Here is a 17,702-nt window from a genome sequence, read left to right on the forward strand (position 1 = left end):
CAATCTTGGGAGAATCTGGGAGAAAACAGTAATAACTACAAATTTTTGAGGACTTGCTAGGTGCCAGACCCTTTTCATACCATAATACTTATAATTGTCTCTCAGCAGAGTATAATTAACCCCATTTAATAAAAACTGATGCTCAGAGGTGTTCAGTAGCTTGCCCATGATCACGTATCTCTTTAACGAATCTGGCTTGTTTTCAGTATTTCCTATATCATTGTGTAGTACTACTATCTAACCTAGATTAGAAAGCTAGTAGTCATCAGATGAGGAAGAATGATCTCTCCTTTGTTCTCCACATCCAATCTGTCACCAATCTTGTCTTCCTATGCCCAATCTACTTCTCTTTGTTCCTGTTGCCATCACACTATCCATGCTATCTTTGTTTCTTATTTAGTCTACGAAATAGCCTTCTAACTATAGTTTTCTAGCATTCCTTCTTATCCTCTTCCACTTCTTTCATAACTCTTACTGAAACTAGAATAATTTTTTTGTTCAAAATGTACATCTCATCCTTTAGTCCCTAGGTTAAAACATTTTGAATGGTATTTTGTTGCTGTTAGGCTAAAGACCACATTTTTAAATGTGGCCTAACAAGACCTCGAATGGCCTGGTCACTACCTCTTTAGCCTCATCTTGAATCACACCCTTTTGTTTTGCTTCCTCTGCTCCATCTGTGTTGATTTTCATTCAGTTTCTCAAATTAATGTGCTTTCTCCTGCCACAGACTGCATTTGCTGTTTCCACTTTTTTTTTTTGGCCACCTTTTATCCCCTTTTATCTAGTTGATTAAACAGAAGATTCATACAAATCTCATCTTTATCATAACTCTTTCAGGGAAGCCTTTACCTCTGACTTGTTTACTCCCTCTGTTAGCATCTCAAATTGACATCACAGCTATAACTTGACAGTTCTTTGAGTAATGCATTAGTTAGTGTCTTTCCCACTATTCTGTAAGTTTCATAGATTGGCTCACCAATATATCCTATCTAGTATAGTCATTAACACACAATAGCATTCAATAAATATTTGTTTTCTGGAATCTCATATTTGGGACTTGAAGTCAAGTGCATGGAATTCCAGAAACCCCCTTTTCACTATTATACAAAATTGCTTAGATCCCATTACTGGGTATATACCCAAAGGACTATAAATCATGCTGCTGTAAAGACACATGCACACGTATGTTTATTGCAGCACTATTCACAATAGCAAAGACTTGGAACCAACCCAAATGTCCAACAATGATAGACTGGATTAAGAAAATGTGGCACATATACACCATGGAATACTATGCAGCCATAAAAAATGATGAGTTCATGTCCTTTGTAGGGACATGGATGAAACTGGAAAACATCATTCTCAGTAAACTATCGCAAGGACAAAAAACCAAACACCGCATGTTCTCACTCATAGGTGGGAATTGAACAATGAGAACTCATGGACACAGGAAGGGGAACATCACACACCGGGGACTGTTGTGGGGCGGGGGGAGGGGGGAGGGACAGCATTAGGAGATATACCTAATGCTAAATGACGAGTTAATGAGTGCAGCAAACCAACATGGCACATGGATACATATGTAACAAACCTGCACATTGTGCACATGTACCCTAAAACCTAAAGTATAATAATTAAAAAAAAAGAGAAAATTTAGATATATTCTGTTGTTCCCATTGATGTCTGTGGTTTTGATTTTGCAACAATAATATTTAAAAAACAAGCACAAAAAAAGGCTGATGAGTAAAATGATGTCTTGGACATGGAAGTGGGGGGACCATCTTTCATCTCTTATTTTTGTTGTCCTTTTTTGTTGGCTTTCTCCACTTTTTTTGGGTAGAGATCACTTTTTAAGAATTTCAAAATGGTGACAACAATGACCGAGCTGTGGAGAAATTGTCATCTTCAGGTTTTATCATCTAGAACTGTGGTCACAGGGGCAGTCAGATCCTGGGTCAGGTTTCCTGGAACGTGTGATTAATTTGTAGTGCACAGAATCAAGAATTGAATATAAATATTTTTAAATTTCAAAAATAATGATATTCTTTCAGTATATTTTAATGTATAACTAGAACCTCAGATGCTTAACAAATGGCATGAGCATATTATTAGCTTGCCTTAATAAAACTAGCAATGTTTTAATAGCACCTTTTAAAAAATCAGTCTGTAATTCATGCCTTACTTTAAATATTGAATACATAAAATTACACATAAGTCAATGTCATATGGGAGAATAGTCTTGAGTCCTGCTTCTAATTCCTATCATTATCTCTTTTCTATCAAGGAATTCAGGTAGGAATTAGGATTTTTATACATCTTGGCATAATATGCATGACCCATTAACACTAAAGATAGAAACTAGAGGCTGGGCGCGGTGGCTCATGCCTGTAATCCCAGCACTTTAGGTGGCCGAGGCTGGCGGATCACGAGCTCAGGAGATGGATACCATCCTGGCTAACATGGTGAAACCCCGTCTCTAGTAAAAATACAAAAAATTAGCCGGCGTGGTGGCAGGTGCCTGTAGTCCTAGCTACTCAGGAGGCTGAGGCAAGAGAATGGCGTGAACCCGGGGAGCTTGCAGTGAGCTGAGATTGCACCGCTGCACTCCAGCCTGGGCGACAGAGCAAGACTCCATCTCAAAAAAAAAAAAAAAAAAAAAAAAGATGGAAACTAGAAATCTTAAAATCGTGAAATAGCAATTTTCTCAAGAATAATTTTTGTTAAATAGTTTTCTTAAAGGTGTTGTACAGACTAAAATGAAAAAAGGTACTTCTGTCTCTCAGTAGTTTAATGTTAAATTATCTATATTACAAAACACAGATGATAGGAATTACTTAAAATGCTCCCGATTCTTTTGGACATACGGATATTCTAATGAAAAACATTGCCACCTGTTTGTCAAAGCCAACATTAAAGTTTATTTTTATTTACTTAGATGGTAAGAGAGTGTAGAATTAAAAACTGTCCTAGATGTTGGTTGCTGACAGGTCAGATCTCATGCTATTTATGGCATCTGAAATATCCACTTCCATTTTCAGTGTTTAAGATGAGGTTTTCTCAATTCTGTGACTCGACCTCAGTGATTTCCTCTCTTTTCCCAGGCCATGCTGATGTTTTGTTTTTTTCCCCTTGAAGAAACAATCACTTATGAAAGAATGACTCATTCTTGTGCCATAAACTTCTCTCTCTAATATGTTAGTTTTAATTCTCAAATGTTTTGTGAGGAACAAAGAAGACAAGAAATCAACTTAAGGGACTCAAATAATCTGAAAGTGAAAGAACTTGGTTCTGATGTCATAACTCACAAGATTTTAATATGATTTAATGGAATTCCATTGGTGTGTCTTGTTTGACTCCCCTCGCCTCTTTTTTAAACAGGCTTGGTTAGTTAGCATGATTTATTGAGCATATCTGTTTAGCTGCTGACTTTTTAGTATTGCAGTGGTACATGATTTAATAGAAGAACAACTTTTAGAAATACAGTCACCCGAGAGTTTAGAAATACAGTCACCTGAGAGTTCCTGTAGTAGGATGTATTTTACTTGAGATTTTTCCCTGAACTTAATGGTTATTTAATCATTAGTAGGCTGAGTATCAAAGGACTGTTGACTTTGTTGGATGCTTATTTGGTAGTTATATCAATAATTGAAACGTGGATATATTTCTAACCGTATCAAAAAGCTAATATTACAGTCGTAACACTGCACTCCAGCTTGGGCTACAGAGTGAGATCCCATCTCTAAAAAAAAGCTAACACTTGAAAGTTAGTTTTAATTATTTGTAAAAGAGCTAGGTAATATTATATTTCATGTAGTGTAAATACATAAGGTGAAGACTAACACCACAGTTTTAATGATGCTGTCTTAATACATCATTATTTGCTCTTCTGTGTCTTTATCAAATTGGCAGTTGGCTCTAGTTCCACTTTGAAAAATAATTTCTTGTTGGAATCATTTCCTTTTTTTGGGTTTTAAATCTTAAATTAATTTTGAAAATGTATGGAATCAGTGTCCTTACTTTCTTCTAGTAATAAATTATTGTGAATATTTTGATATCAAAATAATGCAATATACAAATGAGAATTAGTAGTAAAAGAGGGAGGATTCAAAAAGTTGCTTCTAGTTAGGATGTCATTGTGGGCCAGAGAATAAGACAAGCCTATGTGTCTTTTTTTTGTGGTTTGTCATTATGGTTTTAAAAGTGTGGCATTTTGTGTTTTTTCTCTTGATACTAGTCAAATGTTTATGGATTATAGACTAGCTTTTGTATTTTTGTTCCAAATGTAACAACTATTTATTGATTACCTAGAGAGGGTGCCTCTGAAGCTCTACTTTTATATTATACGTAATTCTAATGTACTTGGTTATCCAGTTTTAGAAAAGAAATATAATAAATGCATCAAATTATAAGTGAAGAAACACACTACCACAAGGAGCTTATGGCAGTAAGAACTGACAACAGACTTTATAGAGAGCACAAATAATGAAGAAAAAATGGATAACTGAAAAACCATGTAACTCTTGCTGATAGAGTTAGCATAGAAGCAACTGGCATTACATTCTGGCCAAGCTAAATTCTGATTTGGAGGAGTTGCTGGAAAGGGAAGAAAGGCCAATGGTTCAGTCTTGGGAGGTTGTGTTTCCAGGAATTTATCCATTTTCTCTAGGTTTTCCAGTTTGTGAGCATATAGTTGATCATCATAGTCTCTGATGCTCTTTTGTATTTCTGTGATATCAGTTGTAATGTCTCCTTTTACATTTCTGATTTTGAATGCACCTGGCATTTTGAAGCACCGTTCTTGAATTAAAGCACATTATTATCACAGTAATTATTGTGTATTATCAGGAAAAGATTAAAGTTTCATTTATTGTATTTTAAAAGGCAGGAAAGCTTGTAACACTGGGAATATTTCCTTTCAAAATGACTATAAAAGAAATGTTTTTATACTTAAATGGTAAACCCTTAGCTATTTGGAAAATTTTGCTAATTAGAAAAACACATTCTGCCAGTTTACATTAACCAAGGTTGTATTCTGAATATCAGTCATAATTTGGCACCTCACGCATTATCAGTTGTCAGTCACTTTAATAAAATCATTATATCTTTATATCTTTCTTCTCTTCTGTATATGATTTATTCATGAAGTTTAGTAATTACTGTGATGGCAAGTGGATGTGTATGCCAGACAAATTTTCAAAATAGAAGAATGTTTAGCATGCTTAAATACTTAAATTCTGATTTGGAAGAGTTAGATATGGAAGAAAGGCCAGTGGTTCAATATTGGAAGGTTTTATGTTTCTAGGAATTTATCCATTTCCTCTGGGTTTTCTAGTTTGTGAGCATATAGTTGATTATCATAGTCTCTGATGCTCTTTTGTATTTCGGTGATATCAGTTGTAATGTCTGATTTTATATTTCTGATTTTGTTTATTTGGATCTTATCTCGGGTAATTCAGCTAGCAGTTTATCAATTTTGTTTATCTTTTCAGAGTCAACTTTTTATTTTATTGATCTTTTGTATTTTTTTGGGGGAGGGGTCTCAATTTATTCTGCCCTGATCTCTCTTTTCCTCTGCTAATTTCGGATTGGTTCCTTCTTGCTTCTCTAGTTTCTTGAGGTGTCACATTAGATTATTTTTCATTTGTTATTTTTCTACTTTGTTGATGTAGGCATCTAATGCTATAAAATTCTCTCTTAACATTGCTTTTGCTGTATCTCACAGGTTTGGGTATGCTGTATTTGCATTTTCATTTGTTTAAAAAAATTCAGTAAAGTTTCAGGATACAAAATCAATGTACAAAAATCAGTAGCATTTCTATACACCATAACAGTGTAGCTGAGAATAAAGTCATGAAGGTAATCCCATTTATAATAGCTATAAAAAATAATACCTAGGAATATATTTAACCAAGGAGGTGAAAGATCTCTACAGGGAAAACTATAAAGCACGTGTGAAAGAAATCGTCGATGACACAAATAAATGGAAAAACATCGCATGCTCATGGATCAGGAGACTTAATATCACCAAAATTGCCATACTGGCCAGAGTAATCTACAGGTTGATTATAATCTCTATCAACATACCAACAGCATTTTTCACAGAATTAGAACAAACAATATTAAAATTCATGTGGAACCAAAAAAGAGCCTTAATAGCCAAAGAAATCCTAAGCAAAAACAATAAAAAAAAACCCTTCACTTATGAAGCTTAGTTTGGCTGGATATGAAAATCTGGGTTGAAAATTCTTTTCTTTAAGAATGTTAAATATCAGCCCCCACTCTCTTCTGGCTTGTAGAGTTTCTGCCGAGAGATCAGCTGTTAGTCTGATGGGCTTCCCTTTGTGGGTAACCCGACCTTTCTCTCTGGCCACCCTTAACATTTTTTCCTTCATTTCAACTTTGGTGAATCTGACAATTATGTGTCTTGGAGTTGCTCTTCTCGAGGAGTATCTTTGTGGCGTTCTCTGTATTTCCTGAATCTGAATGTTGGCCTGCCTTGCTAGATTGGGGAAGTTCTCCTGGATAATATCTTGCAGAGTGTTTTCCAATTTGGTTCCATTCTCCCCGTCATTTTCAGGTACACCAATCAGATGTAGGTTTAGTCTTTTCACAGAGTCCCAAATTTCTTGGAGGCTTTGTTCATTTCTTTTTATTCTTTTTTCTCTAAACTTCCCTTCTCGCTTCATTTCATTTATTTCATCTTCCATCAGCGATACCCTTTCTTCCAGTTGATCGCATCTGCTACTGAGGCTTCTGCAATCTTCGTGTAGTTCTCGAAACTTGGCTTTCAGCTCCATCAGCTCCTTTAAGCCCTTCTCTCCATTGGTTATTCTAGTTATCCATTCTTCTAATTTTTTTTCAAAGTTTTTCACTTCTTTGCTATTGTTTTGAATTTCCTCCCATAGCTCAGAGTAGTTTGATCGTCTGAAGCCTTCTTCTCTCAACTCGTCAAAGTCATTCTCCATCCAGCTTTGTTCCGTTGCTGGTGAGGAACTGCGTTCCTTTGGAGGAGGAGAGGTGCTCTGCTTTTTAGAGTTTCCAGTTTTTCTGCTCTGTTTTTTCCCCATCTTTGTGGTTTTATCTACTTTTGGTCTTTGATGATGGTGATGTACAGCTGGGTTTTTGGTGTGGATGTCCTTTCTGTTTGTTAGTTTTCCTTCTACCAGACAGGACCCTCAGCTGCAGGTCTGTTGGAGTTTACTAGAGGTCCACTCCAGACCCTGTTTGGCTGGGTGTCAGCAGCGGTGGCTGCAGAACAGCGGGTTTTCGTGAGACCACAAATCCAGCTGTCTGATAGTTCCTCTAGAAGTTTTGTCTCAGAGGAGTACCTGGCCGAGTGAGGTGTCAGTCTGTCCCTACTGGGCAAACCTGACAAAAACAAGAAATGGGGAAAGGATTCCCTATTTAATAAATGGTGCTGGGAAAACTGGCTAGCCATATGTAGAAAGCTGAAACTGGATCCCTTCCTTACACCTTATACAAAAATTAATTCAAGATGGATTAAAGACTTAAATGTTAGACCTAAAACCATTAAAATCCTACAAGAAAACCTAGGCAATACCATTCAGGACATAGGCGTGGGCAAGGACTTCATGTCTAAAACACCAAAAACAATGGCAACGAAAGCCAAAATTGAGAAATGGGATCTAATTAAACTAAAGAGCTTCTGCACAGCAAAAGAAACTACCGTCAGAGTGAACAGGCAACCTACAGAATGGGAGAAAATTTTTGCAACCTACTCATCTGACAAAGGGCTAATATCGAGAATCTACAATGAACTCAAACAAATTTACAAGAAAAAAACAAACAACCCCATCAAAAAGTGGGCAAAGGACATGAACAGACACTTCTCAAAGAAGACATTTGGCCGGGCGCGGTGGCTCACACTTGTAATCCCAGCACTTTGGGAGGCCGAGGCAGGCGGATCACGAGGTCAGGAGATCGAGACCACGGTGAAACCCTGTCTCTACTAAAAATGCAAAAAATTAGCCGGGCGTGGTGGCGGGCGCCTGTAGTCCCAGCTACTCGGAGAGGCTGAGGCAGGAGAATGGCATGAACCCGGGAGGCGGAGCTTGCAGTGAGCCGAGACTGTGCCACTGCACTCCAGCCTGGGCAACAGAGTGAGACTCCGTCTCAAAAAAAAAAAAAAAAAAAAGACATTTATGCAGCCAAAAAACACATGAAGAAATGCTCATCATCACTGGCCATCAGAGAAATGCAAATCAAAACCACAGTGAGATACCATCTTACACCAGTTAGAATGGCCATCATTAAAAAATCAGGAAACAACAGGTGCTGGAGAGGATGTGGAGAAATAGGAACACTTTTACACTGTTGGTGGGACTGTAAACTAGTTCAACCATTGTGGAAGTCAGTGTGGCGATTCCTCAGGGATCTAGAACTAGAAATACCATTTGACCCAGCCATCCCATTACTGGGTATATACCCAAAGGACTATAAATCATGCTGCTATAAAGACACATGCACACGTATGTTTATTGCGGCACTATTCACAATAGCAAAGAGTTGGAACCAACCCAAATGTCCAACAACGATAGACTGGATTAAGAAAATGTGGCACATATACACCATGGAATACTATGCAGCCATAAAAAATGATGAGTTCATGTCCTTTGTAGGGACATGGATGAAACTGGAAAACATCATTCTCAGTAAACTATCGCAAGGACAAAAAACCAAACACCACATGTTCTCATTCATAGGTGGGAATTGAACAATGAGAACTCATGGACACAGGAAGGGGAACATCACATTCCGGGGACTGTTGTGGGGTTGGGGGAGGGGGGAGGAACAGCATTAGGAGATATACCTAATGCTAAATGACGAGTTAATCGGTGCAGCAAGACAGATGGCACATGGATACATATGTAACAAACCTGCACATTGTGCACATGTACCCTAAAACCTAAAGTATAATAATAGAAAAAAAACAAACCCAAAGCTGCAAAGCTGCTGGCATCTGATTACCTGACTTCAAATTTTACGAAAACGCTATAGTAACCAAAACAGCATGGTACTGACATAAACAGTAAACATCCAGATCAATGGAACAGAATAGGAAATATAGAAATAAAGCCACATATTTATAATCAACTGATCTTTGACAAAGTTGACAAGAACATACACTGGGGAGAAGATACCCTTTTCAGTAAATGGTGCTGGGAAAATTAGTTTGCCCTATGCAGAAGAAGTATGAAACTGGACCCATATCTCTGAACATACACAAAAATCAACTTAAGATGGATTAAAGACTTAAATGTAAGACTGGAAACTATAAAAACCCTAGAAGAAAACCTAGGGAAAACTCTTCTGGACATTGATCTAGGCAAAGAATTCGTTACTAAGACCTCAAAAGCCTGAGCAATAAAAACAAAGATAAATGACAGTTAATTAAACTAAAAAGCTTCACGAACAGACAGCCTACACAGTGCGAGAAAATATTTGCAAAATATACATTTGTCAAGGGTCTGATATCCAAGAATATACAAGGAACTCAATTCAGCAACAACAACAAATAATCCCACTAAAAAGTGGGCAAGGATATGAATAGATATCTTTCAAAAGAGGATATGCAAGTGGTCAACAGGTAAATGAAAAAATGTTCAACATTGCTACTCATCTGAAAAATGGGCATTAAAACCACAGTGAGGTATTATCTTACCTGAGCCAGAATGGCTACTATTAAAAATTTTAAAAAATAACAGATGCTTGTGAGGATGTGGAGATAAGGGAACTCTTATGCACTGTTGGGAGGAATATAAATTGGTACGACCTCTATGGAAAATGGTATGGAGATTTCTCAAAGAACTAAAAATAGAGCTATCATTTGATTCAGCAATCCCATTACTAGGTATCTACTCAAAGGGAAATAAATCATTATAAAAAATACCCGCACTTGTATGTCTATTGTAGCAGTGTTCACAAGAGCAAAGATAATGTAGTCAACCTGTGTCTATCAGTGGATGATTGGATAAACTGTTCACAAGAGCAAAGATAATGTAATCAACCTGTGTCTATCAGTGGATGATTGGATAAAAAAAGTGTGGTATATATACACAGTGGAATACTATTCAGCCATAAGAAAGAATGAAATCATGTTTTTGTTTGTTTGTTTTCTGCAGCATAAATGAATCTGGAAGTCATCTGAAGTGAAACAAGTCAGGCACAGAAAGACAAATTCACATGTTCTCCCTTTTAAGTGGGAGCTAAATAATGTGTACACATGGACGTAGAGAATGGAATAATAGAAAATAGAGACTCAGAAGAATAAGGGGGTGGGAGGAGGACAGATGATGAGAAATTACTTAATGGGTGCAATGTACATTAATTGAGTGATGGATACTTTAAATGCCCTGACTTCATCACTATACAATCTATGCATGCAACAGGAGAATACTAAGAGATACCCTCAAGCATCTCCTACATTCCAGACATACTTCCTCTTATCTCCATTGTGTAGTCCAATCCAATTTGCCCTTGATAGGATCAGTCGCTTCAGCCTATACGATGCCTTTTCATTCAGTGGAGTGAGGAGTCATAGCAGCCAGGTAGCAGTCTCAACTTCAAGTTCAGTGAGTCATTGTGGTGTCCCTTGGTGGAAGTATTTCTCTTTTTTTTTTTTTTTTTCCTTTTTAAAATGTAGATGGGGTTCTGCCATGTTGCCCAGGCTGGTCTTGAACTCCTGGGTTCAAGGAGTCTTCCCACCTCCTTCCTTGGCCTCCCAAAGTGCTGGGATTACAGGTGTGAACCATGTGCCTGGCCCTGTATTTCTCCTTTTTGAACTAAAACCTCTAGACTAGTAGAGTCTCAAGTCACAGGAATGGGAAGCAAAAATTTTGCTAGTTTATCACAAAGAGTAATAGTTACTCCTGTTTTTTCCCTAAGATTCCCAGACCTGTGGATCCTAGTTGTGGATCATCATTGTTTGGATGCTGACTTAGAGCATATACTGTATCCTGGAAGACATAGCCCAGCCCTACGAGGGATAGTCACCTGGCTGGTACTTGTAATTATATCTTCAAAAGGGCAGTTCATTGTTCTGTCCAGCCAACTACTTCAGAATGATGGGGGTTTTGGCAGAAGCATGGCATGCCAGGAAGGCAAATCCATATCCAAAGTATCTATTCCAGTAAGAAGAAAGCACTGCCCCTTCCAGGATGGAAGTGGTCTGTTGTATTCACCTTGCTGCCAGAGGGAGAGTTCTCATATCAGGGGCTCAGTGTTGGTCTCTGTTGTGGGCAGACTGGGTATTCAGCAGTGGATGTAGCCCAGTTGGCTTTGGTGAGTCGAAGCTCATGATGGTAACTTTTATTTGTGCATGGCTGTTTTGTTCACAAGCTTTGAGACGATGGTAGGAGTAGCTAATGACGTAAGTATTGTCATGTAGGACATAAGTATTCTTGTGTTCTGTATCTGTTTGCATAACTCTTTCCCAGACCTCCTTGTCATTGATTCTCTAATTGTGTTCTGAGTCCCTAACCATCCAGCCAAATATGATGTTGGGGAGTCCTCAAGACTAGCTTTACTCCTGACACCAACTGCAAGTTCAGAGGTCCCTAAGGCCACTCTTGGGTTCAGTATTTTACTGGAAAGACTCATAGAATTGACTAAAAGCTGTTACTCTCATGGTTAAAGAAGTTGATTACAGTGAAAAAATACAGATTAAAATTAGCTAATCCTGTCAACTCTTCCTCCTTAAGCCCTAAGCAGCCACTAATCTATTTTGTCTATAGATTTCCCTGTTGTCGACATTTCGTATTAATGGAATCATAGAATAGTGTTTTTTTAAATGACTGACTTTTTTCACTTAGCATAATGTTTTTATAGATCATCCATGTTGTAGCAAGTATCAGTACTTCATTCTTTTTATGGCTAAATAATACTACATTGTGGAGTTTCTTGGTCATATGGTAACTCAACCTTGTCCAACCCATGGCTTATGGGCCACATGTGGCCCAGGACGACTTTGAATGCAGTCCAACACAAATTTGTAAACTTTCTTCAAATATTACGAGCTTTTTGCGATTTTTTTTTTTTTTTTTTTTTAGCTCATGAGGTATCGGTAGTGTTAGTGTATTTTATGTGGGGCTCAAGATGGTTCTTCTTCCAATGTGGCCCAGGGAAGCCAAAAGATTGGGCACCCCTGTGGTAAGCCGTATGTTTAATATTTTATTAATTAATCTATGTTGAATTGTTTGACGAACTACCAGACTGTTTTCCAAAGCAGCTGCACTATCTTACATTCCCATCAGTAGTGTATGAGGGTTCTGATTTTACCACATCCTTGACAACACTTGTTATTATATGACTATTTGATTGTAGCCATCCTAGTGAGTGTGAAATGGCTAACTCACTGTCATTTAGTTTGTGTTTATGGTGTGCCAAATTGATTTTGTATAATATAATCAGCTTTTTAAAGGATTCTGTCTAAATGATGAAGAGGTGTACTTCATGCTCCTCTCTTCTTTATCTCCTTTCATCCAGCAGTTTTGTTCACTTTTTCCATCTTACACTTGGTACATTCTCCACTATCTTTTACCAGTCTATCTGTTAAAAAATGTTGATCGTTACTCTCAAATAACGAGAATACGGTAGGCTAGAGGTCATAGAAGAGGTATATATGATTGATAAATTAAAAATATTTTGTATCAAAGCCCAAAGAAAAGATAATGAGTACAAATGCAAATAATTTGAGGCTGTAGGAGGAGGGAATTAATTGTTCCTGGATCAGTGGGGACCATATTTCAGTTGTATTGAAGAATTAGTCAGTCTTAATTGGCAAGACTGTATCATTTTCAATTCAAACACTATCAATCAGAGAGGTTTGGCAACATCCATGAAAACTAGATTTAAGAGTAGACATACCATTTTCCATGTATAAAACATTGGATTTGAATTGAATATTTTCTGTGATCATTTATGAACTTTCCAAAAACACAATGGGCTATATCATATGAGGGCACAGTTATGTATGTATAAATTTGTATTGTGCTCCTGTTAATATATTTTGGATAAGATAAATACCTACTAGATATCTGCATTCCCACTGGTAAGTACCTTAACTTGATTTGGTGTGTTTATTCTAGATGAAATAGGTTTTCTTCTAGCCCTTTATTCTGCTTCATAGACTATATTCACAGTGTACCCTTTCTGTGTTTCAAACATTGATTTCTTAAGGGAGAAAGCCTCTCTTGTATCCCAGACACTGCAGTTTTGTAGTCAGACCAACTGGTTTTGGTTCCTGGTTCTGTCCTTTAATAGCTGTGTGATTTTGGTTAAGTTACTTAGTTTCTGTTAGCCTCGGTTTTTTGTTTTTGTTTTGTTCGAGACACAGTTTTGCTCTTGTTGCCCAGGCTGGAGTGCAATGGCGTGATCTCGGCCCACAGCAACCTCCACCTCCCGGGTTCAAGCAATTCTCCTGCCTCAGCCTCCCGAGTAGCTGGGATTACAGGCATGTGCCACCACGCCCGGCTAATTTTTGTATTTTTAGTAGAGACAGGGTTTCTCCATGCTGGTCAGGTTGGTCTCGAACTCCCAACCTCAGGTGATCCGCCCACCTCCGCCTCCCAAAATGCTGGGATTACAGGGTGTGAGCCACTGCGCCTGGCCTAGCCTCAGTTTTTAATCTGTCAAGTGAAAATAAAAATTTCTGTGTTGCAGAAATATTTGGATTAGAATTAGTATCTAGCATGTAGTTGGACACTTTTTCATGAAAATGATTAGTGACCAGTTCTGATATTTTTTAGAATGTAATGAATTATGGTTTAGATGAAGATATAAAGTTTAAATAAATTTAAAATAATAATTTGTAAGGCAATACAGTTTACATAAATAGGCAAACGTGGAAAAGTCAAGAAGTATACAAGGACTAATATGTGGAATATTGTGGAAGAAAAAATTAAATTGCTGGTAGAAACAAGGAAGTCGGTGTGCTCTAAGAAATGCCTTGGTAATAATCTTTTTGCCTGATTCTATCAGTAATGGTGTTAAATAAATTTTCTTCTATTTACATTGGGTTTTATTTTTTCTTCTTTTTCTAGTTTCTTAAGGTGGCAGTTGGCATCATTGATTTGAGACCTTTCTTGTCTTTTAATACAGAAGTTTAATGCTATAATTTTCCCTCTAAATTATGCTTTAGCAGCATACCACAAATTCTGATACGTTGTATTTTTGTTTTATTGCTGTTTAAAATCATTTCTCATTGTCTTTTTTTTGTTGTTGTTGTTGATTCATTGGTCATTCAGAAGTGCACAATACCAAGTACGTGGCAGTTTTCCAAAAATATTTCTGTTACTGATTTTTAATTCCATTGTGGCCAGAGAACATACTTTTAAGTTACTAGAATCCTTTTAAATGTATCGAGACTTGTGTTATGACCCAGAATGTCATCTATCTTGGTTGATGTTCCACGTACACTTGAGAAGAACGTATATTTTGCTGCTGTTGGGTGGAATTTCTATTAATGTCAGTTAAGTCAAGTTGGTTGATAGTGTGTTCAAGTCTTCTACATAGCTATTGCTTTTCTGTTTGTGCTACCAATTATAGAGAGTGAGGTATTTAAAATCTGTGATTACAGTTGAGATTTATCTGTTTCTTTGGAAGTTCTATCAAGTTTTTTGTTATACATTTTGAAGCTCTGTTATTAGGTATATAAACTTCAGGATTGTTATGTCCTCTTAAAATTTTTCTTTTCAACTTATATAATCTACAGAATGTTGTGTCCTCTTGATGTTATGACTCCTTTATCAGGTGACCTTTTATCATTCATAATACTATGTGCTGTGAAATCTACTTTGACATGAATAGAGCTGCTCCATCTTCAAATCATTTAAAATGCTAACATCCAAGCATCTTGTTATTGCTTTGTATTTGATGATAACATGTAGTTTTGTTTTGTTTTTTTGTTGTTGTTGTTTTTGTTTGTTTTTTTTTTGAAACAGAGTTTCGCTCTTGTTGCCCAGTCTAGAGTGCAGTGGTGCGATCTTGGCTCACTGCAACCTCCGCCTCCATGGTTCAAGCGATTCTCCTGTCTCAGCCTCCTGAGTAGCTAGGATTTATAGGCATGGACCACCACGCCCGGCTAATTTTGTATTTTTAGTAAAGATGGGGTTTCACCATGTTGGTCAGGCTGGTCTCAAACTCCTGGACCTCGTGATCCACCCGCCTTGGCTGCCCAAAGTGCTGGGATTACAGGCATGAGCCACCGTGCCTGGCCTGTTTTGTTTTTAATACTTAGTACTTTCATACTTCCATCACACTAAGTAATTTACGTTACACTTAGTACTTTAGTACTTCTATTACACTTAGTAGAATGCAGTGTAATGGAAAAAAAAAAGACAAGTTAATGAGTATGATACAGTGTAGTCATCCTGAGACTGATGGCAGTACAAGTACACATTGGAGGGGCTTGCAAGATGGAGGAAGTTTCTTTGATGGAAATGATGGCTAATTCTTACCATAGTATTGAAAAATGAGTAGAATTAAACCTCATGGGTTGACCCAGGAAGACACTTACTACAACTGATGAGACAGCCTGTCAGGAAATAAGGATGCCAAGGACAGAATAACTGTGCAGTCATGTGCCAATGCAGCAGGTATACATAAGTGTAAATGTGCAGTAATTCTTTATGGGTGGCTGAGATAATGACATCTTTGCCTCTGATAGTTCAGAATACATAAACTTTGTTTCATGCACAAAATTATTAAAAATATTATATACAGTTACCTTAGGGCTATGCATGTAAGGTACATAGGAAACATAAATGAACTTCATTTTAGACTTGCATCCCATCCCCATGATATCTTATTATATATATGCAAATACTCTAAAATCGGAAAAAATTGGAAATCTAAAACTCTTCTGGTCCCAAGCATTTGGATAAGGGATACTGAGGCAGTATTGTTATAACCATTATAAAATGAGGAAATAAGGCATAGAGAGAGCACAGAGAAATTAAATAATATGTTCAAGGTTATACATAAAGGAGATAGAACTTTACCGTGGTCATTTTGACTGTGGAATCTAAGCTTTAAACCATTATGACTTTATGTATGTATGATTTAGTTGGCTTTCAAGCTCAAGAGTTTGAACTTCATTCTGTACACAGTATAGAACTCTCTAAGTACCTAAGGAGGTACATAAAATAAGAAAATAAAATTTGTGTTTTTGTATTTTGAAAGCATCACATCTGTCCATAGTTCATGTTAGGAGAGATATGGAGAAGGTACCCGGAGATGTGGTTAAAAAAAAAAAAAAAAAAGTTCCGTGTTCTATATAGTGTATATGTGAATTTTTAAAGTTACAGTTTTAACCTCTCTGTGATTCAGTTTCCTCATCTATTAGTTGAAAATGCTAATGGTCCCCACCACATAGGAGTATAAAACATGAACAAGTCTTATAGAATTGTATATAGTAAATATTCAGTAAACTTTAGCTGTGGTGATGATGATGATAGATTGACTCTAGAAGATGAAACAAATATTAATCATGTTTTTCTTTTCTTTTAAATGTATTAGTTTTATCATAGAACTTACAGATACAGATTTAGGATACCACAGTACAGTAAAATCTTAATCAATACCTTCTACTCTCTATTACTGTTATTTTGGTTTTTCAGTTTATGGGAAAAACAGATGGAGACTATTACACCCTGGATGACATGTTTGTCTCCAAAGCAGCTGAGAGAGAACGTCTTGGTGAAGAGGAAGAGAACCAACGTAAAAAAGCTATTGCTGAGCATCGTAGTCTTGCTGCACAAATGGAAAAATGTCTGTATTGTTTTGACAGCTCACAATTTCCCAAGCATCTTATTGTTGCAATAGGTGTTAAGGTAAGAAGTGTTTACTATCCTTTGCTTACATTGTCATAGAACTTTTTTTGTTTCTTCATAGAATAACTTGAAGAAGTTTATTATTTTGTTTGTTTTACTTATTTATTGGGTCCTTCCCCTAATAATTTTTAAGCTCCGTGAAGACAGAGACAACTTTTGCTCTCCATTGTATACAAAGCATCTAGCCCTGGTTGTAGTACATAATAGTAATTCATTTCAATAAATACTTACTGATTTAATTCTTACATTAAGTAAATAATTTTTGTATACCTAATATATGCCATACTCTAATTAGTCACTGGGGAAAAGTTGAGAATCAGATAGACTTTTAGACCTTATGCCTAGTGAAATAAGTCAGTAAATAAAGTAATAATTGCCCTGATTTGAAAGAATTGTCATAAAGCAAGTAAAGTGAGGAAATGGGAGAAAATGATCGGGGGTATTTTTTTCACAAGGTAGTCTGGAAGGCTTCTCTGAGGAACTTTAGTAAAGATGCATAAAATGGGAAGGACAAGTAACACGAAGATAGGAATGAATAATGTTTCAGGAAGGACCATCAGTGAAAAGCCCTGAGGAGGAAATGAGCTTAGCATTGATGGAGCAGAAAGAAGGCAGGAGTGGAGTCAGTGAGAAAAGTAGAAGTTGAATGAATGAATGAATGAATGCTAGTTTCAGGAACGAATAGTTTGGGAAACATACATATACATATATATGTTGTTTATTGTATACATACACATACCCCTAGTCTTTAATATCTTTAGGTTGTTGAGGTGGTTACATCAGTGTCCATTCTGGCTTCTTTTATTTTCTTACCTTCTTTTTCTTCTCTTTTCCTTTATACTTAACAAA

At 36.8% G+C, this 17,702-nt stretch overlaps 1 protein-coding gene across 2 annotated transcripts in view; it reads left to right on the forward strand.

Moving 5' to 3' along the window:
* Window positions 1-17,702, forward strand: part of CWF19L2 (CWF19 like cell cycle control factor 2) — a 134,292-nt gene that overhangs the window by 88,628 nt on the left and 27,962 nt on the right. For both annotated transcript variants that reach the window (XR_004033653.1, XM_030829429.1), the window contains exon 13: window positions 16,641-16,853. Coding sequence is in view for 1 of the 2 variants with exons in the window: in XM_030829429.1 (XP_030685289.1) it covers window positions 16,641-16,853 (213 nt within the window). In the remaining variant the exon portion in view is untranslated. The remainder of the gene's footprint in view (window positions 1-16,640; window positions 16,854-17,702) is intronic.

Source organism: Nomascus leucogenys, chromosome 15, assembly GCF_006542625.1.
Source record: "Nomascus leucogenys isolate Asia chromosome 15, Asia_NLE_v1, whole genome shotgun sequence".
NCBI lineage: Eukaryota > Metazoa > Chordata > Mammalia > Primates > Hylobatidae > Nomascus > Nomascus leucogenys.